At 39.0% G+C, this 27747-nt stretch overlaps 1 protein-coding gene across 1 annotated transcript; it reads left to right on the top strand.

Moving 5' to 3' along the window:
- The first annotated feature begins 7681 nt into the window (after positions 1-7681).
- WEE1 (WEE1 G2 checkpoint kinase) lies at positions 7682-26436 on the top strand. The gene is made up of 11 exons (XM_090264111.1): positions 7682-8563; positions 9959-10164; positions 10674-10737; positions 10925-11097; positions 11579-11700; positions 15500-15646; positions 22105-22200; positions 22295-22380; positions 23161-23331; positions 23422-23567; positions 25103-26436. Exons 1-11 carry the CDS (start codon positions 7988-7990, stop codon positions 25254-25256), a joined length of 1941 nt encoding a protein of 646 aa, XP_090120237.1. The 5' UTR covers positions 7682-7987; the 3' UTR covers positions 25257-26436.
- Positions 26437-27747: the final 1311 nt, after the last annotated feature.

The raw sequence follows: 27747 nt of genomic DNA, 5'->3' as shown, positions 1-27747 counted from the left end.
TTATTTTTAGAGAGAGGAGAAAAGAGAGAGAAAGAGAAGGAAAGAAACATCAATGTGCAAGATATATATCCATCGGTTGTCTCTCGCACACACCCAACCAGGGACTTGGCCCACAACCCAGGCATGTGCCCTGACTGGGAATTGAACTGGCGACCTTTTGGTTCTGAGGCCAATGCTCATTCCACTGAGCCACACCAGCCAGGGCAGATCTTCTTTACTTCATCTCTTGTGAGGCATATTTAAGTCTGTTCCTTAGGAAAATGATGAGAGATATTCTCTTAGCTTGTGGGGAACAGTAGATGGCCAAGGAGCAAACACATCAGTCAGTTTGTCCAGCATCCAATGCTTTGAGCTGCTACACACTTCAGATGCTTCTTGGGACCGTGAGTCATGGCTGCACTAGGCATGGAAAAAGCTTATTATTATAGAGTTTTGCAACTTTTTTTCGTATCTTAGATATCTTTTCATTTTGTACATATAGCTCTCTCTCATTATTTCATGAACTGAGGTTACTTAGTAGTTAATGGACATTTGTGTGGCTTCTGCTTTTTGGTATCATAAACAATGCCTAGAATACCCTTTTTCCAGCTCTCCATTTGGCTGATTCCCTCACTCCATTTTGGTTCCTGCTCAAATGTCACCTCTTCAGAAAGGCCTTCCTAGATCACACTATTTAAAATAGCACTTCCCTCCAACCCTCTACCACTTCTTAATCCCTTTTGCTTTTTAAATTTATCACTACTTGATATTTTTTGTACATTTGTTTATTTATGTATTTTCTATATTCACCAGAGTCCTCAAAAGTTTCATTTAAGTAAAAACTTAAGTGTGCCCTGGCCAGGTAGCTCAGTTGGTTAGAACATTGACCCTGTATGACAAGGTTGTGGGTTCAATCTCCGGTCAGGCACATATAAGAATCAACCAATGAATGCATAAATAAGTGGAACAACGAAATTTATGTTCCTTTCTCTTCCTCCCTCCCCCACTCCTCTAAAATCAATAAAAAATTTTTAAAAAGAAAGTAAACATTTTGTTTTGTTTCACTGCTGTGTTCTTAGTGCCCAGAGAGGTGCCAGCCCCACAGGAGAATCTCATTAAATATTCACTGAATAAATTAATAAAGCGATAAACATTCTTTTACTTATTTTTGCAAATCTGTACAAATGGTTCTGTAGAATTGCTAGGTCAAAGAGTATATATTTAAATTGTAACAGCATCAAAACAATCTTTTAAAAACGGTACCGGTTTACACCCACCCCCACAGTAGATAAGAATGCGTTTACCCACCACTTTCACAACACAGGATAGTAACAATCTTTGTGACCTTTCCTCTCAATTTTAGAATTTAAAATACATGTGGGTTTTATGGTAAAACAAAAAAAAGCAAAGGTGGAAGTCTGCTTCTCTCTGGATCCCACTTCCCTCATTCACACCATACAAGACGCGTGCTCTTCTGTCCAGAGGACTTGAGCATTACACTGCATAATGGGTCTAGCCAGCCAAGTGGGTCCAGTGACCCTGCCTTCATCATGTCTCCCTTAGTTCTCACCCTGACCTTGCCCCATTCTTGCTAGGGTAGAAAGAGCTTGTCTTTAAGCCAGTATTAATATAGCCTCAGAAATTTAGTCTCAGTAACACTAGCTCCATGACTGTGTGATGCAGGCTAATCTAGGTTTAATTTTCTTCATCTGTTAAATGTGAATGTAAAAATACCTCTCTTGACGGGTTCTGTAAAGATTAGATAAATATGTAAAGCATCTGGCTCTGTGCCTACCCCTTCACTGGCACTATACCTTCCCTAGCTCCCTCAAAAGTACCCAGCTCTGTAGTACTTAGGCCACTTCTCATATTCTGGCCTGTATAAAGGTAATGGGGAGTGGGTAGGACACAGATGGTACTTGAACATAGTAGGCACTCAGTAGATGACTGCCAAGTCAAGCTGATTTCTGCATTCTTGAACTCGTTCATCCTGGCTGGTGTGTTTTTCCATGTATACATTTAAATCAGCAATTGCCTGATAATATCACACACTATTGGGTAACCTCCATCCAACTAGCTACTGGATGAGCTCATTTCTCAATCCTGAGTTGAACAAGGCCTTTTACAGAACTTTAAACCTGACTCACCACTGAGTCATCAAAACACAAAAACACCCAAACACTGCTGTTGCTACACAAAAGACCAGCATGAGATGTCTGCTTTACCTCCTTTCCCTCTCCTAATGAGATACTGCCCCTTGACTCACTGGAGAAGAGACATCACATCTTTTGTGCTGCAGTAAGCTGAACAAAGCTGTTTAAAATAATCATAGTGTGGCCAGCAAACAACTGGCAGTCCCCGTGGTCGTCCAGGTCATTTTCTGCCTATATCATTAACCCAAGAGAGGCAATTAATCAATTATCTGAATGTATATTAAGCACTGGCTTTCTGTTGGGCACCTCCTTATAATTCTTCCTATTCATAGCATTTCTGTGAAGTGACCTTTTTAGTCATTGAACTTCATTAAGAGTACAGATAAAAGCAGCCTTTTTTGCCTCTGTAAAGGACATAAAAAAAGAATATTGGAGAAAATGGGGCTACTCAGTTCTATTCCAGTAGAAAGGAGTTTTAAAATAGCAAATAGGAAGCATAATGTTTTGGCTAACTGCTTCACAAAACTATAATTTTAAATATGTTGGTTAAGAACTCTTCTTTTATCTAGGAATGATAGGTTCAGTGATCAATATTTTCTCTTGGGAAAGTCTTGAAGTTAATATTGCCACAGGGCTGACTGACTGCAGTGGAATCAAGTCTTTCAAGGTTAGGGGCCCTGAGGTAACTGGGAGCAGGCCTGAAGGCTTCTTTCACTAATAAGGCCGATGATAGTCAAGGTTTTGTGTATGTACAGACACACATTTAAGTACCCTAGCATGGTTTCTCATAGTTGAAGAACCCAAGCAAACCGAAATAAGAATCTTAGATCCTCAAACTTTTTGCATGTAATTCACATAATTGATATAGTCCATACCTAAAAGATATAACGAAATATGCCCTTGGTCTACCTTAAATAAATGTTAGAAAGGTAAATGGCAGTAGTATATTATTGGGTTGGCCAGAAGTCTGTTTAGTTTTTTCATAAAAGACACATTTTTCATTTTCACCAATAACTTTTTTGATTTGGATATTTTGAGTATGTCAGCTATCTCCCATGGCATAACATTTATGTTTTGATTTGACTGCTATCAACTTTAACTGATCTACCTGACTGTGGAACAGTCCAGTGAGAAATTTTGACACATTTGGTCAGTCACAGCACCTTCTTCATATGCTGCACAAATCTTTTTTTTTGCATTTCAGTTGCATTTTTACCTTTCTTGAGATAATAATGCATAATATACCAAAAATGTTGCATATTTTCTTCCATCTTCAATATTCAAATGGCTAAACAAAAATTTACCAATTTTGATGTTTTATTTTTAAATGCATGCTGATATGACAGCTGTCACAATACAACCTAACAAAATTGTTTTGAATTAAGTTCAAGACAACTAAGCACTATTAGAGTCATCTTATGGAAAAAAACAAACAAAATTTTTGGCCAACCCAATAATAGTCCTTAAAGGTTATTAAGGCATGAAAAGAAATGATTGCTTCATTAAAATACAATCTCTCAAATGGTCGCTTTTCCTAAGCTACACTTTTCAAGTCCTTATTATATTAATACTCTCTGTTTTGCTTTGATTATCCTCACTGGTTACAAAGCCATTAACAAGTGTGGATTGTTCTCCAACAATATTACCATAATTAAAACCACACATAACATTTATTGGACACTATTTGTAAGGAAAAATGCTAGTCTCATATTTAATCCATTGAACAAATAAGGAGAAACCAGATTTGATTACACTGTACTATATTCTCAGGGTGAACTGATGAACGAACATGTGCTAAATAGTCAAACAACTAACAAACTAACAAACATCAGAGGGTACTAAGACAAGTGACAGAGTAGAAAAGTCTATACCTGGGAAGTCAAACAGGAGCAGTGGTAGGAGTTACCACATTCTAGCCCGAGATCTGGATTCCTGCGGCCAACCGGCAGTTGGTAACTAGCAGTTAGAGCTGGGTGGAAGTGAGTGAGGTCTGCTGAGAGAACCAGCAGAAGGGGAAAGGTAAAGATAACAAGGAAGATGAAGAAAGACAGCCTAACTTGTTTTTCATATTTGGTTTTTAAGTGAGAAACAGATTTGACCAACATGAGTTTTTAAAAAATTTTTTAAAAATTTTATTATATTTTTGAGAGAAAGAGAGAGATTGATTTGTTGTTCTACTTATTCATGTATTCATTGGCTACTTCTTGTATATGCCCAGACAGGGGACTGAACCTGCAATCTTGGCATATCAGAACGATGAGCTAACCTACTGAGCCACTGACTGGGACCAACGTGACTTATTTTTTTTTTAATTAGAAATCTATCAGAGTAGGCTCTTGTTCAGAGAAAGTTATTATTTCTCTAGAATCAAAAGCATAAATTAGAAAAAAAAATCAACTTTGAGTAAAGCCTGGCTAATTTTATGAAACATTCCTACAGACTGAAAAATTAGTTCCTAGTTCTAAAGGATCTTTCATTCAAAGGTGTATTCTTATGTTAATAATATGCACATATATTCATGTGCTTGTATAAAAAGTATTTGAGAGGGTGACTTAGGAATCTCAATTACAAATCTTGAGAGCAGGAATCTTGCTGCTTTTGCTAAGGAAGGTGAATAGGCTGACAATAGTGGTATTAAAGTGCTAAGTCATCTGTCTTTTTAAAGGGGATAAACAGGTTAAGTTTGTTCTGCCAATACCTAGAGGCAACATTTTTACTCAGTTATTACAACATTACCACAAGCCCGTGGATTCTGCAAAAGTTGCCTAGCAACATTATAGTTAGAAACAACACTGGGTAGGAAAAGAACAGGAAATTTGATTAGATTTGTCCTGGGGCATGTGGGTGTAACCCTGTCTCTCCAGTACAGTGAGTGCTGTACTCAGAAGCAAGAAATTTTTAAAGTCAGAACAATCATTTAGAATTTCAGTTAGGACACTGCTACAATTAAATCATAACACTGTGCCATGTTCTCAGCTGGAGGAGGCAGGGCATGAGTTTCTTACTCATTTTGGCAGTTTTAAGGAACACAAGTTTTTTCGTTTTTGTTTTTTTTTTGATAAATGTTCTGGGGCTGCTTTTTAAATTTTTATTAATTAGAGAGAGAGAGGAACATAGATGTTGTTCCACTTATTTATGTATTCATTGGTTGCTCCCTGTATGTGTCCTGACGGAGATCAAACCCACATCCTTGACATATGGGGATGACACTCTAACCATTAGACTACCTGGCCAGAGCCCTGGAATTCAAGATTTTTATTCAATTATTCCAGAAACATTTATTACGTACCTTCTCAGTAGTCAAGGGACACTGCTGGTTGCTGAAACTCTAAAAACAAAACTTGATTGTGCCCAGGGTAATCAAAAAGTGTTATAGAATCTGCACCAGGTGTGATGTAAAGTCTGGTGCATGGATTATGTCTTTTAACTGAAAGTGGAGTAAGTCAATGAAAGGCTTTATAGAGGAAATGGTCCTTACACTGAGTCTTGTTTTCAACTTTTAAAGAAATTCCTTCTTTCCCCAGTCATTCTATACATTTGTTGGGAATTCACCTCTTCTATTCTGTGTGAGGACCTGGGTGCCAAGAGTTCAAAATTCTAGGGTGGTGAACCAAGAATTCTCTTCTTCCTATTGGGAACCCAGGCCCTTTTGACCCGGCCTACTTCAAAGACCACCCAGTTTAGGGAAGCAGATCGGTGGTCAAATTAAAAGTTGAAAAAAACCATGTTAAAAAGAGTGTTCACCTCGAGGAACGGGACTTGGGCTGGGGGCTGAAGGAGTAAGGGGGACGCTCCTATAGCATTTGAATTTATACTGAGAGAGAAATATAAACCAACAAATATTTAAAGGGCTTTATCACCACTAAGAAGGTATTGAGCATCTAAGTCACATCAGAATACTGCAATAAACAAATAGAAAAGGTCGTACACTCAAGGAGCTTCATTTTCTAGAAGGGGACAGTAATAAACAACATGCTTCAAGATTAATATAAGCCTGTTAAGGAAATAAAGCTGAGTGCCCTGGCCAGGTAGCTCAGTTGGTTAGAACATCATCTGGATACACCAAGATTGAGTGTTATTTCCTGGTCAGAGCACAAACAAGAATCAACCAGTAAACACATAAGCAGAACAACAAAAAAATGTTTCCCTCCCCTCTCCCTTCCTTTCTCTCTAATCAATAAATTTAGCAAGTGTTTGTAGAAGACAGTGGTTCACCCTTCATGCGTCTTCTGGGAATTCCCCATGTGATAAGTACTAAGATGTGTTTCTATTATTAAAAATCCAGCTTGAGTTTAGCCTTTGAAAAGTTACAACGACATATATGGAACGTGTTAATATTCATAGAGCAACACAATAAGACAATAGAAATCATTAATTAAAACAATAAAACTACATTAACAAACTTTACCCACGGATGTCCAGAATTCATGAAAAGTGCACTCTAATCAACTGCTATTGAGAACTTAAAATTATTTTTCTGGAGCGCAATTTGAGTTTAAATATTTTGTTCCAGTTCTCACTTCTCTACATTTAAGGAATAAAATACACACACACACTCTCACACAGCAGAGAAAAAAACAACACAAGGAAGAACAATATCCACCACGGGGTTATTTACAATTGAAAAATTAAGAAACTGGTGTATGCGACAATAAGGGACGGATTGGAGTACTACAGGAATTTCTCTTTCTCAAGTTGCGTTTAAATTTGCAGCCAGCTGGGCCAATCTGTTTTGCCAACACTTGCCCACGTGCTGGCAAACAAACACCGTGTTCTGTGCTAGGGCCAAATGTGCTGTTTGTTTACTGTGGACAAGTCTAGGGTGGACTGCAGAGGGGACCACGGCCTGGGGGAGCTCACCTCGCTGCAAGCACACCCTACTCTAACAGCCACCCTGGCGTAAAACTGAGGCTCCAGAGGCGATCCCCAAAACCGGCTTCCTCGCCTCGAGAACTAGCGCATCCGTCTTCTTGCAGATTTCGCTGTCTGGCCTAAGCAATCTGCTCACGCAGTTCGGAAAAGTTCAGAGGGCGTAATCGACATTTCCGGCTTAGACCCCTACCCAGGAATAAAACTGCCCACAGCCACGCCCACAATATTCAGGACGCCGTACAGGAGGCCGGTCTCCACGGGCTGCACCCGGGAGCCACGGCGGTTTCGCACACGTCCCAAACCGCAGGGATCCAAAGACACTCCCAGCCTCTGGGTCCCACTTCAGACGCCGGATCGCCAGAGGGGCCGCGAGGAGACTGAGTTCAGGCTGGCTTTTGCCCGGCTTAGTAGAGCCGGGCTCCACCAGGCCCCTCCCAGAGGTGCAGCCTTGGCTCCCGGCTCTGCCCAACCCCGGCGGCGCCGGACCTAGCTCTCGGCTGTGCAGCTCTTTCATAGGTCCGCCGCACAGCACCCGCCAGGCCGGGTCCAGCTCCGAGTAGGGGGGCGGAGCCAGCAGGTTCGCGCCAAAATCACGTAGCTAATCCCTCCCCCGCGGGCTACGTCGCGCCCTCCGTTTTTTCAAACCCGGGGCTGGGCGGGGATTGGTGGGCTGGGCAGTCACGTGGCTAACGGTCGCGGGAAGCCGCGGAGCCCGAACTCGCGGCTGAACTTGCGGAGACGTCCTCCTCCGAGCCCTGAGCGCCACACCTCTGCTGGACAGTCCGCGTTGTAGCTGCGGCCGCGTCCACTGCCGCCCGCAGCCCCAAGCGCCCCGGAGCCGTAAACCCACCGTCACGCAGACTCGCCGCCGAGGCCACTAGAGGTGCCCAGTCGCACGTGGCAGACCCGCCCCCTGGCTCGGCTGTGTCCTGGACTCCGCAAGTCCCGGCTCTCCGGTTCTCCGTCCCGGCCCTAGGGGCGCGATGAGCTTCCTGAGCCGGCAGCAGCCGCCGCCGCCCCGCCGCATCGGGGTCTCTTGCACGTTGCGGCAGAAGCTGATCTTCTCGCCCTGCAGTGACTGTGAGGAAGAGGAGGAAGAAGAGGAGGAGGAGGGCAGTGGTCACAGCACTGGCGAGGACTCGGCCTTTCAGGAGCCCGACTCGCCGCTGCCGCCCGCGCGAAGCCCCACTGAGCCCGGGCCCGAGGGTCGTCGCTCACCCGGCCCGGCCCCCGGCAGCCCCGGGGACCTGGAAGAGGACATGTTGCTGCGAGACACCTCCCCGAGTGGGGACGTGTCCGGCGGCGGGGCGGAGGGCGACTCGTGGGAGGAGGAGGGCTTCGGCTCTTCGTCTCCGGTCAAGTCGCCGGCGGGCGGCTACTTCCTGGGCAGCTCCTTCTCGCCAGTGCGCTGCGGCGGTCCGGAAGACGCGCCCCCGCACGGTTACGGGGAGCGCAGGGCTGGCGAGGGCCCCTGCTCGCCGCTGCGGGACCACCCGGGCACCCCGCCGCACAAGACCTTCCGCAAGCTGCGGCTCTTTGACACGCCGCACACCCCCAAGGTGAGAGGGTACGCGGCGGCCGGGGCATCCCGAGCCCGCGCCCGGCCGGCCTTTTAAAAAGGCGGAGGCGCCGAGAGCCGAGCGCGACGCTGTCCGGGTTCGGTTACATAACCGCCCGGCCGCATCGCCGCTCACTCTCCTGGCCGCAACAAAAAGTTGGCAGCCTTTCCTTTTGGCCCTGCCCAGAAGTTGTCCGTTAAGATTATGTAACTGAACAATGGGCCTCATCTGGAACTTCTTCATCTTTCAAAGGGGTTGATCTGGGCCGTCCAGGTGGCTCACGATTGAAAGCCCGCCGAATGGGGGCTTCCCTGAGCATGTCACCCGGGCGTGTGGCACCGATAACGTGGTTTGGAAGGATGCTGGAGTGGCGCTGGCCCCGCCACCTGACACTCCCCAGCGCCGCAGCCATCTGGTGCTTTGTAAACGCTGCGATCGGTCCTGTAATTTGGGCTTATCGTTTTGTGTCATGTCACCTTAAGGGGGAAAGTTTGAGGTAGGAAGGGAGACTGCGCTTCCACTGGGGAGAAAAGGTTAGCCGTCCAAGCTTTTACAGTCTTAAAGACTTGTTAAAGACTTGTGAATAGCTCTGGGTACCATTTAAGTCTCCGGACATTTTCAGTATTGGGTAAGCTTTTGTTTGTACCGTTGGGTTTGCAGTAACCAAGTTTGGCCACCTAAGTGTGATGGTTAAGAATATGCAACTGTTAAAAACCAGTACTGGGATTGTTGCTGGAACCCTTCTGCATGATTCATTATCATATGTTGATAATGAATCGTGAAGTAGGCGTTCAGCGTCTGTGAGGTGGCAAGAAACTGTGCTGGTGACCACTAATAGAACTTGAGAAGTAACCGCAGATTTTAAAACGGACACTTCCCGAAATTAAGACAGGTAGCGCAATTGTAAGAATAATATGGAAAATGTACTTTGTTAAGTGAGTAGGTTCCAGTACCTCTGGAGGAAGTGCGCTTTGGGGCTTTGCTGTTCCATTAGCAGACCTGCCCGAGGCAAGATCCCTCTGGAAGTGAGGGCGGAGCCCAGCGGAGGCGGCTTTCAGAGCCCTGTTTAGGCCGGGGGGAGGGGAGAGGAGCTTTCACGGGTCTCCCTGACTGCTTTTTATTTTTAGATTTATATTTTTAGAAAGCGTTTGTTAACTTTTAGCCCCTAGAATGAACTTACTTTTAGTTTGTATTCATACAACCTATTTTACTTGGCTATCTTTTCAGAAAAGGTGGTTAGTATCCAGCTTCCGACTTAGAAGTTAACCCCTTTATTTTGCTTGAATGTGTGCAGACCTACCTACACATTCAGCCAGGAGAAAGGCTTGTTGATGGTTAGGTTGAGAAGGCTCTCTATAGTACTTGGATCCTAAAAATTTTATTTTCCTCTCCTAGAGTTTGCTCTCCAAAGCTCGAGGAATTGATTCCAGTTCTCTTAAACTCCGAGGTGGTTCTCTATTTATGGATACAGAAAAATCAGGAAAAAGAGAATTTGATATCCGACAAACTCCTCAAGTGAATATTAACCCTTTTACTCCAGATTCTGTGTTACTTCATTCCTCAGGACAGTGTCGTAGAAGAAAGAGAACATATTGGAATGAGTAAGTTTGTTTTTACTCTACAGCTCGGTTCCCTAACCACTCAAGATTGGTTTGGTATACTTAATCAAAATTTAATTTTCAACTGAATGACACAAAAGTTTATGCTCTGAAAATTTTCTCTTATTACTAGCACCTAATTCTCAGCAGAGATAGGTGAGAAACAATCAGCTGTGGAAAAGGAGTGGCATGAGAAAGAAAGAAATAAAAAGCCTAGATAACTTGTAGGAAATCTGCTGGTGTCAAAAATGAGGCAGGCAGAGAGAGCTGGTTTAGAAGGGCTTTTAAAGTTTGGTGTGCTTGGTGGTGTTAGCTTCTGGTTAATGAGCATACCTCCGCAGGGATCACATTTTCATCAGCCTAGCTTTATCCTGTGATTATAAAATTAAACACTTTTTAAAATTTTTATTCATTAAAATTTCATTCCACCGAGCACCTAAGAGTAAAGTTTTGGATATCTAGTTGATATATATTTCAGATATGTTGACAAAAATATACATAATATTTTTCAGTTCCTGTGGTGAAGACATGGAAGCCAGTGATTATGAGTTTGAAGATGAAACAAGACCTGCTAAAGTAAATAGCTTTTAGTTTTCTTTTTATTTTTGAAATTTGATTTTCTGTTTCTTAAGTTACCATATATGTGTGTTAACTAAGCATTAAAACATACAATATAATTTAAATTTCACACGTAGTGATATCACTGTAGCAAAGAATAATTTTCATATCTTTGTATAATGTATATGAATACACTTTATTACAGAGAATTACAATTACTGAAAGCAATATGAAGTCACGATACACAACAGAGTTTCATGAACTAGAGAAAATTGGCTCTGGAGAATTTGGTTCTGTATTTAAATGTGTGAAGAGGCTGGATGGATGCATTTATGCCATTAAGCGATCAAAAAAGCCATTGGCCGGCTCTGTTGATGAGTATGTATTAAAAATTTTGTCTTTTAATCTTTTGTTCCCTTTGGTGTTATAAACATTAAAGTTTTAGGTGACCAAACATTGAATTTAATTAACTCTTAACTTTTGGGAAGTTATTATCAGATCCTTTTCATTTTGTACCATTAGTTCTTATTGGACTTGGTAAAACAATAAGCAGTCTTAATTTTGGGGTATAACTTAAATTTCTTATTTGTAGTAGCACCCATGAATTCACAGTTAAATGGAAGTTTTATCTTTCCTGATTTCTAGGTCCAGTGAGGTTCCTTCTTTCTAATTGTCATTTTTTAATGAAAGTCTTTGGAAAAATTGGCACAATCTTAGCTCTTTCTCTCAACCAAGTTGTTTTTCAGTGTAATGATAGATAGAGAAGTCAAGTTTCTTTTATGAATTTATAGATAAGTTAATTCAGTTTAGACTTGAATGAAAATGATTTATCATTCTATTAATCTCAAATTTCTCCTAGGCAGAATGCTTTGAGAGAAGTATATGCTCATGCAGTGCTTGGACAACATTCTCATGTAGTTCGATATTTCTCTGCATGGGCAGAAGATGATCATATGCTTATACAGAACGAGTATTGCAACGGTGAGTAATATAACAGGTTCCCTTGTAAACTTGTGAGCTCAAATGAATGAACACTGAGGGAATACTTAACTTTTATGTAATGTCTGTGTCTCTTGTATCTCTTATAAATTCAAAGATCAGAAGCCTAACACGAATTTCTAGGGCAGTAATGCCTATCTGGTATTAAATAAAGATTGGAAACCTTGTCCCTTCTATCTCAGTAGTAGAACAGTACAAATTATTTATATACCAGTTACTCGAATTAGCTGATCTTCTTGAGAAGACACTGGTCTTGCCATATATATTTTATTACCCACACTTAGCATAGTGTGTGTCCAACTGTGCTACTGGACTTGTATGTCTTATTTCCTTTGCTAAATTTGGGAGGTTTTCCTTCATTTTTTCACATAAGTTTTCAATTTCTTGCTCTTCTTCTGGCACCCCTGTCTTGAATGTTGGCATGTTTAAAGTTATCCCAGAGGTTCCTAAGCCTCTCCTCGTTTTTTTCAATTCTTGTTTTCTGATTCTGTACTGGTTGACTTCACCCCTGGCTGGTTTGGCTCAGTGGATTGAGCGTCAGCCTGCGAGCTAAGTGTCGCTGGTTCGATCTTCCAGTCAGGGCACATCAGAGAAGGAAAACTGACTCCAAAAAACCTCCGCTGCCTTGCGGCATACCTCTTCAGGGGAAAGGCTAAGGGAGTAAACCCCGACAGAAAATCCGGAGCCGGAGTCCCTAAGGCGGTTTGACGTTGTAGTCAACACCGGCAACTCCTGCGGCGCACCTGAAGCCAAGCTGTATTGACTCCGTCTTTCCCTTGGACCCTTCAACTGCGAAGAGAGGGGGGGGTCTGCTGCATGGGCAACAGCAGACCCTTCATATCACCCTGCCCAGGCTCTGTAGCTTCAGCTTCACTGGAGGGGACACTCCAGCGTCATCACAAGATGTCGATTCAACACGGGAGGAGACAGATACCGTGTCACTCCCGAGTCGGACTGCACAGCCATTCTCAGCAGTGCAGATAGACTCTTAAGAAGCTACACCATCGTCTCTCAAGATGGACGGCTGCCGACGACGACTGGTTGACTTTATTTCTTCCTTATGTTCCATATCATTGATTTGAACCCTGGTTTCCTTCCCCTCACCATTGGTTTTGTGTGGATTTTCCTTCGTTTCACTTAGCATAGCCGTCATTTCTTCCCTTATATGTTTGTCACACTTAATCTTGTCTATGAAGTCTGATCATCCTTACCCCCAGTGTTTTGAACTCTGCATCTGTTAGATTGGCTGTCTCCTCATCACTCAGTTCTCCCAGTGAAACCTTGATCTACTCCCTCCCTGAACCATACTCTCTGTCTACTCAACTTGACAGCCTTTGTGTATTAGGTAGAGTTGTCACACCTGTTGTTGTAAGGGGCAGAGCCTTAGATATTTGTCAGTTTGGGGCGACCTGTTTCACCACACTGTTTAAATTTCATGACAACCAAGAGAAATATAATCAAGGTAAATTTAATGTGATTTCTGTATGTGCCCTGACTCGGGATCAAATCTGCAACCTTGGCATATGGGGATGCCACTCCAGCCAACTTAGTACCCAGCCAGGGCACCGTCTCCTTTTAGTTTCTTCCTGTCACCTTTTTGATATGGCTGGTATTTCATTGGCAGTCTAGGGATCACAAATTTGTAATAACCTACTATATACATGGTTGTGCAATTGAGATGATTTTGAGAAAACTCTTGGGCCTGGGTGTGGGGAAGAATGAGTGGCTTTGCTACCCTTTCAGATTACAGAGACCTTTCCTATAATAAAGTTAGATTATGAAATAGTCTTTTGAAACAGTTTATTATTTTGGAGCAGTATAAAAATAAAGAATAAGGATCTCTAAAAAGTAAGTAGACCTGTGTGAAACACTGCTGCCTTTATGTATGGTTATTTATTCTTTGTAGATTTTTTAAAATGTAAGGCTATCCTCCTGATATATTTGTGGGCTTTTCTTTTTGTTTCCCCTTTCCACTATTCCTCTCTCCTTGGAAAACTTTGGGAAGCTTTGAATGTACCAATAATAACGATCATTTTCCAGTTTCACAGAGAATGGATTCTGTTATCATTTGTACATGTTGGTTAACTGATACCCTTTATCAGTGATTAAGCTTCCTTATTATCTCAAACAGTCATTTGCATTTTAAGCCTTTTTTCTTTAATATGGTAATAGACTGAAATTTCTACCCTTGTTAAATAAATTTAGGAAAATTTTGATGGATAAGGGAAGTTAACTTGAAAACCAGATGAATGTTTTCTCTTACCTCTCTTGCCTTTTTTGCAATGAGATAGAAGGAGCTAGCTGGCTCAGCTGTAGCTGCTAGGCCCACTAAAAAGCAGCCATATTCTTTCTTATGAAACTTGATCTAGGATATAGGACTTCAAGCCCTCTTGTCTGATAGGTTTACTGACCTGCTCCCTTCTAGAGCCCTTTTTTCCTCTGAGTTCAAGATTTGTACAAGTTAAGTATGGAGAACATACTTGAGCCTAAGATATCCAGGTGTGTGGTTTATTTTTATTTTAAAAACACATTTTCCATTTGTTATTCAGTCTTGTTCAAATTGCAGGACCTCGTTTCCTGACTAATATTTCATTGACTTCTGATTTTATTATTTTTAACTAAGTTTAAAAAGAAGGGATGGGTTCCTTTTCTTTTTTAACATAACGTCCTCTGAGATAAAATATAAACTTAAGAAGTTTGAAATAAAGCTTCTAAAGTATAAATTTATGAAAATAACAAATTAGCTGATTGGTTAGGCTGATTCTGTAAAAACAAGTTTTAGTCTAATTTGTTGTAAGACTAGTGTATAAATTAAAACTATCAAGGTACTGGTTTTTACCTTTAAAATTTATAGACTGTTGTTAATCAAGGGTGTGGGGGACTGTTATTTTCATACATTAATGATGGGAGTATAAATTGGTCCAGCCTTCTGTGTGGAGAGAGTGTGTGTGTACACACATGAGGTTCACACAGGCAACTGCTAATAGAGTTTAAGTACTGGCCATTTTGAAATCAGAGACTGGATGCACTGTTATTTCTTTATGTAAACTTCAGAGGCAATCAAGTCTTGGCTCTAATGGTATGAATACCAATCCTAAGCTGTTTTGCAGAGGATAAACAGAAATGGCTCTATTGGCTATAGAAACTTACTCTATGTGTAATAAAATAGTATTAAACACACACACACACACACACACAATGCATGTACAGATTAACACTGTACATATCCTTTGACCCAGCAGTGGGTTTCTAGGAGGTACACTAAATGTGTAAAATGACCAATGTACAAAATCATAGACCATGTATAGTAACAAAGGCTTAGGAAGTATTTTCAGATGTCTATCAACTAGAGGATTGGTTAATGCATTATCTTCAGTTATATAGTGGAATTCAGTAGAGACACAATAAAGGGATAGTCTGTTTATTGGTAAAGAACTATCTTCAAGATAATGAAAATATGTTGTTATTTATATAGAAAGTTGAAAAGAATGCATAAGAAACTGATAACGTTGGTTTACTCTGGGGAAAAGAACCAGGTAGGTTGCTGGGTTATATGAATTACAGAAACTTTACATTATATTTTGTACCCATGTGGGTGTATTATCTATTGAAAGAATAAATAAAATTTTTATTTCACAAGCACATTGAAGGGAATAGGCACTATAAAATGTCACTATCTTGGTTAAGTCTGTAGTTATTCAGTAAAGATAGAAGGAAGAAGAATATGAATGCTTCTGAAGGACGAAATGCTAATTTTTTTTTTTAAATATGTGTTTGTTAGGTGGAAGTTTAGCTGATGCCATAAGTGTAAACTACAGGAGCATGCGTTACTTTATAGAACCAGAGTTGAAGGATCTCCTTTTGCAAGTTGGCCGGGGCTTGAAGTATATTCATTCAATGTCTTTGGTTCACATGGATATAAAGCCTAGTAAGTATTACAGATCCTCTGACCTGTGTTCCATGGGATTACAGAGAATAAATCACTTCATTAAAACAGTGTGAAACATAATATCTTGGTCATGTTAGTATGATTTTTCATTGTTAATTTTTTTTTGTTGTTGTTCTTGTTATTATTGATTTTTAGAAGGAGAGAAACATCTGTTCCACTTTTTAAATTCTCACCAAAGGATATATTTATTGATTGTAGAGAGAGAAAAAGAAACATTTGTTGCTTCCTGTACACGCCCCAAGCAGGAATTATACCCACAACCTTTTGGTGTACAGGATGATGCTCCAACCAAATGAGCCATCTGGCCAGAACTGTTGTTCTACTTATTGATGCACTCATTGGTTGCTGCTTGTGTGTGCCTTGACTGGGGATTGAACTCACAACCTTGGCTCATTAGGAAACACTCTAATAACCAACTGAGCTACCTGGCCAGGGCTCATTGTTAGTTCAAAAGACCTTTGGCTTACTTGCTAGTATTGTTTTATGATTTCCATTCATCTCTTGTTACCCCAAAAGGTTGGATATAATGAACTCATTTTTATTAAAAGCTGGAGAAAGTAAGGGATATCTTGTGCAAACTACATAGTCTTGCTGTAGAACTCTGATCAGGGGAGACTAAGAACTTATGTTTAAAGCCCCTTCTACTAGACTTATAGAACCATAATTATAAATTAATGCTGGTGCTGTTATTAGTATAAAATGAGAAATGTGAAAATGTTTTGGAAATTTAAGTGTTATGAAAATGTGGTATTTTTAGTCTAAAAGAGTAAAATTTGTTATGACTCAGAAAACAATGTGTTAATGATTATTAATTAAAAAAGGTTGCAGGTGAATCAGGATTGGAGAGTATAGAAATGTAGTGGTATTTTTTTCGTTTTACTGTTAAGGCTATTTTTCAGCTAAAAATTAAATTTTATATATAAATGGCTCCAGTAGTCTTGACTATACTGTGACTCAGACCAACATCAGATTATTCTTCCAGAGACTTGTGAGATTTCAAACTTAAGGCGTAGTGGCACTAATCAAGGTATAAATTTACAGAATCTTAGCTTAAATTGAAATAAGTTTTATTACAGAAGCAGTAATTAGTACATTGTAGTAAAATTATTATTTTTTTAAGTAATTTATTTATTTTTAGAGAAGAGGGAGAGAAACATCATGTGTGGGAGAAACGTCGATTGGTTGCCTCTCACACTCCCCCCCAACTAGGGACCTGGCCCGCCTCCTAGGCATGTGCTCTGACTGGAGGTTGAACTGGTAACCTTTTGGTTCACAGGCCAGCACTTAATCCACTGAGCCACACCAGCCAGGGCAGATTTTCTATTTTTTCTTGATTTGGTTTTGGAAGATCCATTTCTTCCATTTTATCCAAGGTGTTGGCTTGGCATATAGTTAGTAGCAATATTTAAAAGAAATCCTTCTTCTGTGTTTCTCTGTATTTTAGTTGTTACTCCTCCCCTTTTACTTCTGATTTATGTAGTTGGTTCCTGTGTCTTTGATTCTTTTTTAATCCTCACCCGAGGATATATTTATTGATGAGAGAGAGAGAAACAGAAACATCCATATGAGAGAAATGAAACATTAATCAGTTGCCTTCTATATACACCCTGACAGAGGATTAAACCTGCAACTTAGGTATGTGCCCTGACTGGGAACCGAACCTGTGACCTTTCAGTGTATAGGACAAGCTCCAACCAACTGAGTCAAAGCAGCCAGGGTTCTCTCTTTGACTCCTGATGAATCTGGTTAAAGGTTTATCAATCTTGTTTATCCTTTCAAAGAATCAGCTCTTGGTTTCCTTGATCTTTTGAAATTTTTTTTTAGACTCATATTTATTTCTGCTCTGATCTTTATTACTTCCTTCTACTCACTTTGGGTTTTGTTTGTTCTTTTTCTGGTTCATTTAGGTATAAGGTTAGATTATTTATTTGAGGTTTTTCTTGCTTCTTGAGGTAGGTCTGTATTGCTATAAATTCCCTCTTTAGGACTTGCTTTCACTGTGTCTCATAGATTTTGTGTAGTGTGTTCATTTTCATTTGTCTCAAGGTAACTTTTTATTTCCTTGATCTCATTGTTAACCCATTCATTGTGTAGTAACATAGTATTTAGCTTCCATGTGTTTGTATTTTTCAGTTTTTTTCTTATAATTGATATCCAGTTTCATATTGTGAGAGAGGATGCCTGATGTGATTTCAGTCTTTTTGGATTTATTGACTGGTTTCATGTCCTAACATGCATGGTTTATTCATAGTGAATGTTCCGTGTGCACTTAAAAAGTACATATATTGTGCTGCTTTAGGTTGACATGTTCTGAAAATGTCAATTAAATCCATTTGGCTTAGTTTGTCATTTAAGGCCACTGTTTCCTTGCTGGTTTTTTGTCTAGAAGATCTATTGATGTCAGTGGGGTGTTAAAATCCCTTACTATAACTGTGTTTATCTCCATCTCCCTCTTTGTGTCTTTCAAGATTTTATTTATATATTTAGGTCCTCCTACATCAGGTGCATAAATGTTTACAGAGGTTATATTTTCTTGTTGAATTGATCGCTTTATCGTTATGTAATGTCCTTCTTAGTTTCTTCTTATAGCCTTTTTTTAAGGTCTATTTTTTTCTGATAAAAGATTGCTTCCCCATCCTTTTTGTGTGTTTGTTTCTATTTGCATGAAATACCTTTTTCCTCCATTTGTGTGTATCTTTTGTTCTGAGGTGGTCTCTTGTGGACGGCATATATATAGGTCTTTTTTTGTTTGTTTTTTAGGAGATTCATCATATTTTTTTAAAAGTACATTTTATTATGCTGTTACAGCTGTCCCAATTTTTTCCCTTTGCCCCCCTCCACCCAGGACCCTTTGTTCCTCCAGCAATCCACTCCACCCTTAAGTTCATGTCCATGGGTCGTGCATATAAGTTCTTTGGCTTCACTCTTTCCTATATTATTCTTAACTTCCCCCTGTCTATTTTGTTCCTAACAATTATGCTTCTTGATCCCTGCATCATTCCCCCCATTTCTCCCCCTTCTCCCTCCCAGCTGATAACCCTCCAAATAATCCCCATACCTATGATTCTGTTCCTTTTCTGGTTGTTTGCTTAGTTTCTTTTTTTTGTTTTGTTTTGTTTTGTTTTTTATTTGTGTGTTTGTTTTTAAGATTCAGTTGTTGATAGTTGTGAGTTTGTTGTGGGTCTTGTTTTCTTATCCGTTCAGTGACTTTTAATCCATTTACATTTAAAGTTATTAGTGATAGGTATGTATTTATTGCCATTTTATTTTTTATAATGTCCTTTTTTTCTTCTGAAAGAAGACTCTGTCATTTCTTATAATACTTGTTGGAGATAATGAACTCCTTTAGTATTTCTTGTCTGGGAAGCTCTTTATTTCGTCTTCAGTTTTAAATGATAGCCTTTTTGGGTTAGACTAGTCTTCGTTGTCAGTCCTTATATTCATCACGTTGAATATCTTATGCCAGGTCCTCCTGGCTTCCAGTGTTTCTGTTGAGAAATCAGCTGATAGCTTTATGAGAGCTCCTGTGTAGGTAACTTTTGTGGCTCTTAAGATTCTCTCTTTGCCTTTAAGCTTTGGCATTTTAATTCTGATGTGTCTTGGGTGTGGGCTTCTTTGGGTTCATCTAGATTAGGACTCTGCTTCCTGGACAAGTATGTCTTTTTTCCTTCCCCGGGTTAGGGAACTTTTCAGCCATTATTTCTTCAAATAGGTTCTTGGTCCCTTGATTTCTCTTTTTCTGGTACCTTGACGATGTGGGTATTGTTATGCTTGTTGTCCAGAGGTTCCTTAGACTTTTCTCTTTTTTTTTTTAATCCTCACCCAAGGATATGTTTATTGATTTTTAGAGTGAGAGGAAGAGGGGTGGAAAGAGAAAGAAAAAGAAAGGAAAACATTGATCAGCTATCTGCTGTGCATACCCTAACCAGGGATTGTACCTGCAACTCCCCCCCCACCCCCCGCAACCTTTTTGGTATATTGGGTGATGCACCAACTAACTGAGCCACCCAGCCAAGTCAGACTTTGCTCATTTAAAAAAAAAAATTTTTGTTGTTGCTTTTCTTGGATTCTGTTATCTTCTCTTCTAAATCGCTGATTTGATCCTCTGCTTCACTTAACCTGCCTTTGATACTTTCTAGTGTATTCCTCATTTCTGACTGGTTCTTTTTTGTGGTTTTTGTGTCCATTTTAATTCTTACTATCAAAGTTCTCACTCACATCATCCATTCTTTCCCTAAGTTCCTTGAGCATCCTTTTAACCATTGTTTTGAACTCCGCATCTTGTAGCTTGGTTGTCTCCGTTTCATTTAGTTCTTTGGAGGAATTCTCTCTTTCTGTCTTTTTTATTTATATTTTTATTTGAGGCGTTTCTTTTGTCTTCCCATTTTGTCTGCATTTTTGTGTTTGTCTCTGTGTACTAGGTAGGTCAGCTATATCTCTATAAGTCTTCTTATAATGGTCTTATCTAGTAGGTGTCTTGTGCGGCTCAGTGGCACAATCTTCCTGATCACCTGATCTAGTAGACTCAGGAATGTTTCTTATGTGGGTTGTGTGAGCCTTCCTATTGCAGTTGAGTCTTGAATGCTGTTGGTGCATCCGCAGTGGGATTATCCCTCGGGCTGTCTGACTAAGAGGACTGACCCAGGCCACAGTTTATGAGTTGCTATGCAAAAGCTGCCCCCTACCCTGCAAGCAGCCTTGGCTTAGCAGGGTCTGGTGCCTGCTGGGATCTCCCTTTGGGTTTGCCACTTGTATGGCTTGTTGGGTTGTGCTCTGATGTGGCCTGAAGCCCACCACTGGTTGTGTTGGTTCTCGGTCCACTTGGGAGGGTCTTCAGTCGATGTCAGACGCTGCCAGTGACCGACCTTGGGCTACCTATCTGGAGCTACCAGGTGATCTGCAGTTTTGGCTGCCTCTATTGGGCCTGATGTGCATGGGAGGGGCTAAGCTGTGTACAAAGGTTGGCTTGGTTTCCTCCAGATCTGCTTCTACCTATTGGCTGCTCTGCCACCCCCTGAGGCTGCCAGGACTTCCTCAAAAGCCTTCTAAAGAAAGTCTTGACTCAGGTTCTTAACAGTTGATTTGTCCAAACTAGTATCCATTTCAGGACCATACATTACATCTGTTTATATCCATTTTTCTTTTTAGGTTTTACCTTCATCTTCTAAAAATAATAGTATAGCCTTGGCCAGTGGCTCAGTTGGTTAGAGTGTCATCCTGTACATTAAAGAAGATTGCGGATTCGATCCCTGATCGGGACATGGACAGGAGTAACCTATCGATGTTTCTCTCTTTCTCTCTCTGCTCCTCTCTCCCACCCCTGTCTAAAAATCAATAAGCATTTCCTGGGTGAGGATTTAAAAATAAAAAATAAATAGTGTAGACCTTGTATTGCAAGATGTCCTTTCTTCTGGATTTTACTGGTTGTTTACTTGTATCATTTAGCTTATTCCTTTTGCCCCTTATATTTTTCTATAAATCTGAAGTTATAACTAAAAGGTTGATGGAATCATGTTAAACATTTTAGGATAGGTGTTTTTAAGTTGAATTTAATAAGGTTCGGGTTTGTTTTTGTTTTTTTAAACCTATGTAAATATGTGTGATCCATGAGAATTTAAGTCATTTCACACACTTTGTTTTAATTCTAGAGTATGTGAAGAATTTATACATTAACAACTCACTAAATTTTTTATTTTCAAAAAGAAGAATGTTTGGACTGATGGCAATAAATGTGAATTAGTAAGGTTTGCCTATATTCACACATATCTTGTATTAAGATATAGTAGACACTTGTAAGTATAAAAGTTGAAAATACTAAGTTTTAAAATTTCAAGTTTACAAATACCACCACAAAATAAAATAAAACTGGAAAGATGACTGCAGTGAATATAACATGTATAAATTAAGTGCTATATTGATAAAACTATTAAAATGAAATCTGCCACCGAAACATATGTTTATCGTGAGCTTAATCAAATTTTAAGATCAAAAGCGCTTGTTTGGCTGAGATATATGAACCACAGAGCCACATTGGGATAAAGATGCTGTATGGTCAGCCAGACTCAATACAGTAGCTACATGACTCATTGTTTTCACACCAGCTTTGTAGCATTAGATTAAAATTTGTGCTTTGACAGCATTACAAATTACTATGTTATTGCCTTTTGTATTGTTTCTAAGTAATTAAAACCGCCAAAGATCAGCGTGTCAATGTGAAAGGACTAATGTAGTGGTTTCTAAGTGTTCAAGACCAGAAAATATACTCCTAGAAAATAAAGCCCCAGTTCCCATCCTGGGACTATTACTTTCATTGGGTTTGGGGTAGAACATATAAGATCAAAAATGTGTTTCAAAGCCTTCTAGATGATTCTAATGTATGACTGTGAACTTTCATTATACTATTGTTAGTGTCACTTACATAAGTAACTGTTTGACAGGTAATATTTTCATATCGCGAACCTCAATCCCAAATGCTGCCTCTGAAGATGGAGATGAAGATGACTGTGTATCCAATAGAGTTATCTATAAAATAGGTAAGAAGGAAAGATAACCAGATTATTACCTTAAAATAGAGAGAGACAGGCTTTTGTGTTGTAACTTTTGACTGTATTTTTTTAATACTTTTAGGTGATCTTGGGCATGTAACAAGGATCTCTAGTCCACAAGTTGAAGAAGGTGATAGCCGTTTTCTTGCAAACGAAGTTTTGCAGGAGGTAGGTTTTCTTTTTTATCATGCCATTTGTTTTGCAACACTTACATTTGATAGAATAATATAAATGCAAATTATTAAAATTTTAAGCCAGTAACTAATAGTAATGCAAAATAGAAATTTTAAACCATCAGCTAGAGTATTTAATTTAGCAAAATTCAGTAAAGACAAAGACTTATAATATTTAATATGGTGGACTTGTGGTAAAAGAGGAGTTCCCATACACTACTGGTGGAACTTTAAAATGGTATAGCATTTTTGGAGAGCTAAGTATTAGTATCTTATCAACATTTTTAAATCAAGTACCCTTTAACCCAGAATTTCCATTTCTGAGAGTCTCCTGTGGAAATATTCCTTTACAAACCAACCAAGAACAATGTAAGTAAGTGTTTAGCAACACAGGAGTGATTAAGAATTTTGAATGAAAATAGACAGGTAGAACAAATAAATTGTATGATCATTGTTCTTTTTATGTATAAGTGTATCTTCTGTGTATATGTGTATTTGTACCTTATCAATGTATATATGTTTTCATATGAATGCTCCTAGAGGGATAGGTGTTTCTTCTGAGAGTTGAATTGGGCTAGTGATAGAGGAGGCATTTGCTTTTAGAAAAAGCACCTTCCACTCCAAATTTACTTTTTCTCTGAATAGATCCTAAATTTAAATGTGGCATTGAACATTAATTTAGTCCTGTTTTTCATTAAGTCATTATGAGGTATAATCATATTTTATTTTGACCATTTTTATAGTTTCTTAATTTTTTTTTATTTTTATTTTACAGAACTATTCTCACCTACCAAAAGCAGATATTTTTGCCCTTGCCCTCACAGTGGTATGTGCTGCTGGTGCTGAGCCTCTTCCCAGAAATGGAGACCAGTGGCATGAAATCAGACAGGGCAGGTTACCTCGGATTCCACAAGTGCTTTCCCAAGAATTCACAGAGTTGCTAAAAGTGAATATTTTATATATGAAGCACTTTATTGACATGGTTCGTTATTTTATTAAATTGCATGTTTACTTTAATTTTACTTCTCTTTTTAAGGTTATGATTCATCCAGATCCAGAGAGAAGACCTTCAGCGATGGCACTGGTAAAGCATTCAGTATTGCTGTCTGCTTCTAGGAAAAGTGCAGAACAGTTACGAATAGAATTGAATGCTGAAAAGTTCAAAAATTCACTTTTGCAGAAGTAAGTGAGGATTTTTGTTTTGTTTTGGTTTTACTTTCTTGTTTTCATTAATTCACAAATTTTAATGAGCTGATTTAGGCCATCAGTGAAGGATATAGTGGTTAAGCATGTTGTATGGTTAGTTTGAGGACTTCTGCCTTGTTAGTATTTGACCTATAAATAAATTTGTGTTGTTTCTAAATGTTGAAATTACCAACTTAAAAGTTTTTTAAGACTAGCCTATATTTGCAAGTGGTGATAATTCCCAAGCCATAAATCACAACAAAAGCTAAATTGAGCCTATATGTTTCCCACCCCATCCAAACTGTCAGCCTTAATTAACATTCCTTGAAATGTTCTGTTGTAGTGATTTTTATGAAATTTTGAAATTAATGTCACTTAGGTTAGTAGCAGGTTCTCATATATGATGTGAGTGACCTTTGACATTTTGAGAACTGAATGGAATAATAATTCTAATTCATGTGCTTTGTTGCTACCATTTTGATTCTAATCTAATCTGACTAAAATATGAAAAGGTTTATTTGCCACAACAGTATTCCCTCACTTATTGCCGGTATTATGTTCTAGACCCCCACCCCCGCAATAGGTGAAAATCCGTGAAGTAGGAACCTTACGTTTATTTTAGTATTTATATATTTTAAGGCTTTATAAACCCTTCCCACACACTTATAAACCATTCCCAGTCCCTTTTAACCTTTTCCACGCTTTTATAAACACACTTATGTTCTTAAACATATTCTACACTCTTAAACCTACATAACTTTAACAACATACATATATAGTACTGCAAAATCCTGCAATAATAGTGAAAATTCCATGATAAATAATTAAATACAATATTTTTAAAAATCCCACAATACAGTGAGGCCGCAATAAGTGAACTGTGATATAGAGGGATTACTGTACTTTGAAATATAAAGAGGTTTATTTGCCACTACTTTGATAAATATCATTGTCATACAAATAGGAAGTAGAATTTTCCTTTCATCTGTTATGTAAAGATTTTTTCACAATATAAATTAGAGTTCTGTTAGAGTTTTATTAAAAACTCAGTCATTACTAGTGTCTTTACCTGTATCTAAGTGTATATGGTATTTTAATTCTGATAGCACAAAATAAGACAACTTTATAAATTTGTTTGAACAGAAGGTAGAGGGGTTTTTTTGTGTTTTTAAGATGATAATTTATTTATTTATTTTTAGAGAGAGGGAGAAAAACATCAATGTTTGTTTGCCTCTCGTGTGCTGCCAACTGGGGACCTGGCCCACACACAACCCAGGCATGTACCCTGACTGGGAATCGAACCAGTGACCCTTTGGTTCACAGGTTGACACTCAATCCACTGAGCCACACCAGCCAGGGCAGAAGCTAAAGTTTTATACTGGATTTTTCTTCTTCTCAATTGCATGTTAGAATAATGATGACATGCAAAGATCTCCCAGCTGAAAATATAGTTTGTGTTTGGCCTGTTAGGATCCCTTCCTAGGATTAATACAACAGGTGAAAAGTGTTGTTCCCTATTTTTCTGTTTGTAGAGAACTCAAGAAAGCCCAGATGGCAAAAGCTGCAGCTGAGGAAAGAGCACTCTTCACTGACCGGATGGCCACTAGGTCCAGCACCCAGAGTAATAGAACATCTCGACTTATTGGAAAGAAAATGAACCGCTCTGTCAGCCTTACCATATACTGAACTCTACTCAATTTCCCACCTCCCCCAAAAACTGTGACAAGAGGAAGTTAAGCTAGGTTGAAATCACTGCTAGAATCCAGTTTGCAATTACTTTCTCAAAATCAGTGTCAGTAGTTTTACTGAAATACTTTTTAGGATTTTGATTTGTGAAATGGCAGTTACAAGCTGTATTTTCACCAGTGCTCTATTAGGCTTTGTCTAGCTACCAGCTCGTCTTCTGTAGGGTGTCAGTCACTGTTGGATGTTACATCAGCCTTTCCAGGGTTTTAACTACTGTGGTGGTATGCTGCTTATAGTTTGCTGTTGCATTGTGATGAAAGGTATCCTTCCCTGAAGTGACCTGTAAAAAGGACTCAAGGGCTTTATTACAAACATTTTCCCCTTTGAAAAGGGAAATGCTAAGAGAATCAGTTACTACCCAGCCGTCATTGTAACTGTGTGTCAGTCTTATATTTCTTTTCTTTTTCTTTTTTTTTAAATTTGTGAATTATACTTGTATAACCAACTGGGAGCACTTTTAGGCACTGTATGAACCATGGAATAATTCTGTGGAAGTATTGCCTTGTGAATTTGCTGCTATTTTAGTTTTGTCTTTGCTGTATAATTGTAGCATTAAACAATCATTGTTGTCAATAGGCTTTCTTTTGAAAACAATTATGTGAAATACATAGCTGCTGTTGATAAAAAGCAGCTATTTGCCTTTTTTTCCCCTTTGAACTTGGAAGCTAGTGCATTGGAGAAATGCACCCCCCCCCCTTTGGAATGCTGTATTAATGTAGTATAATTATTACTGGTTTTGTAATTCTTCCTGGTGATACTCTTCCCTGACTTAAAAAATGTTTTCTCTTTCCACCCAAGTTTTGTACTTGATTGTATTGTATTATTAGTCTGTTTTTAACTGTTTTGCCCAATTTCTCTTCAATATTTGTGTATATAAACTAATCTTGGTGGTACTGTACATAGCTATTTGAAATGCCAGAATGACTTCTGACTATTCCAAGCTTTTCATAAAATATATTTTATCTGTGATTAGCCATTTGACTAATAGTACTGGCTAACATGTTGAAAGAAAAAAGAATGTATATTGTTTATTTTCCTATTGGTCTTGGTTCAAACATTATTTGCACTTGTCTGTTTGACTTGTGTTTTTTTAACATTGATTGGCATATTAAAAGTCACTCTGAGCTTACCTAAATTGTCGAAATCTTTGTGATGCCTGTTTTCTGTTATCTCCATTATATAGAGAGTACTAAAAGCAAAGGACACATTTTTGATACAGCATAAAACGTTGATAATTTAATGTTGAGCTTTAGTCCATATTATAACATTTTGGGATTTAAGAAAAATATACACATCAATCTTGAATTTTTTTTTTTTTTTTTTAAAGAAACGTGTTTTTTTATCCTCACCCGATTTTGGGGAGAGAGAGCGAGACATCAATTGAGACGTCGATTGAGACATCGATTGAGACATCGATTGAGACATCGATTAAGACATCGATTGGTTGCCTTCCCGTACATGCTCTGACTGGACTGGGGAATGAACCCACAACCTAGGTATGTGCCCTGGCCAGGGATCAAACCTGCAGCCTGTTAGTGTGAGGGACATATTATGTTTTTGATCTGCTAGAAATGTAGAATAAGGTAGTTTAAAATAGCTTTAGCTTTTTAAGTGACTATTATACAACTCAACTTTCTAATGTGAACTGAGTCACAGAAGAGAGCTTTAAAGTGAAGAGGGATTTGACTCCCTAAACTAGGCTAGTTTTTAATTGAGAGTGCAAATTTAAGTGATGAACAGTGTTAATTCTGTGTGACATTTTTTCTGTCGTAGATTAGAGCCAGAGAGTAAGCAATGAAGGTAAAATGGATGTCGCAAGATCACTGGGTTTTTTAACATGGGTACATGATTCCTCTTGATTAGGGCCTATTTCTTCCTGCCATAAACATCTCTAACAAGCTTTCTAGCCTATGGCATGTTAAAAAGCACAGTTTGAGATGTGAGAAGAATTGGTGTAAACAGGTAAATTATATAAAAGCTAATAGGTGTGGGTAACAGAAAACCTAGAAAACAAGGAGCAGGTTACACGTTTCTGTAGCCACAAAAGACAGCTGTAAAAGTATGGTAAATTGGTGTTCACAGGATCACTCTTAAGTCACTAAGGTTCATTTTTCCTAGTTTACTAACTTCGAAGAAAAAGTCATGTTTTTTCATCAAAATTTGCAGTTTTTCACATTGTTTAATATTAGAAAACTATCAAAGAGGGAATTGGTTTTTAATATTTTTAAAAATTGTTTTTTGTGAGAAAGGAAGAGAGAAACACTGATTTGTCATTCCACTTATTTTTGCATTCATTGGTTGGTTCTTGTATGTGCCCTCATTGGGGCTCGAACCCACAACACTAACCAATGGAGCTAACCCAGCTGGCAACAGAGGGAACCTTAAGCCATCTGAAAGCTGATATGAGAGTTGGACACGTACCCAACACAGA

The sequence above is a fragment of the Furipterus horrens genome, unplaced genomic scaffold, assembly GCF_987537825.1.
Source record: "Furipterus horrens unplaced genomic scaffold, mFurHor1.1.pri manual_scaffold_2, whole genome shotgun sequence".
Classification (NCBI taxonomy): Eukaryota; Metazoa; Chordata; class Mammalia; order Chiroptera; family Furipteridae; genus Furipterus; species Furipterus horrens.
Note: the sequence above shows the minus strand (reverse complement) of the source record. Positions and strands in the feature narration are given on the sequence as shown.

Excerpts from the sequence above, each read along its gene's own strand:
- WEE1 (XM_090264111.1), top strand. The coding sequence starts at position 7,988 with ATGAGCTTCCTGAGCCGGCAGCAGCCGCCGCCGCCCCGCCGCATCGGG. Across the intron at positions 8,564-9,958 it reads ACACGCCGCACACCCCCAAG|AGTTTGCTCTCCAAAGCTCG; the intron begins GTGAGAGGGTAC and ends TTCCTCTCCTAG. Across the intron at positions 23,332-23,421 it reads AATTCACAGAGTTGCTAAAA|GTTATGATTCATCCAGATCC; the intron begins GTGAATATTTTA and ends TCTCTTTTTAAG.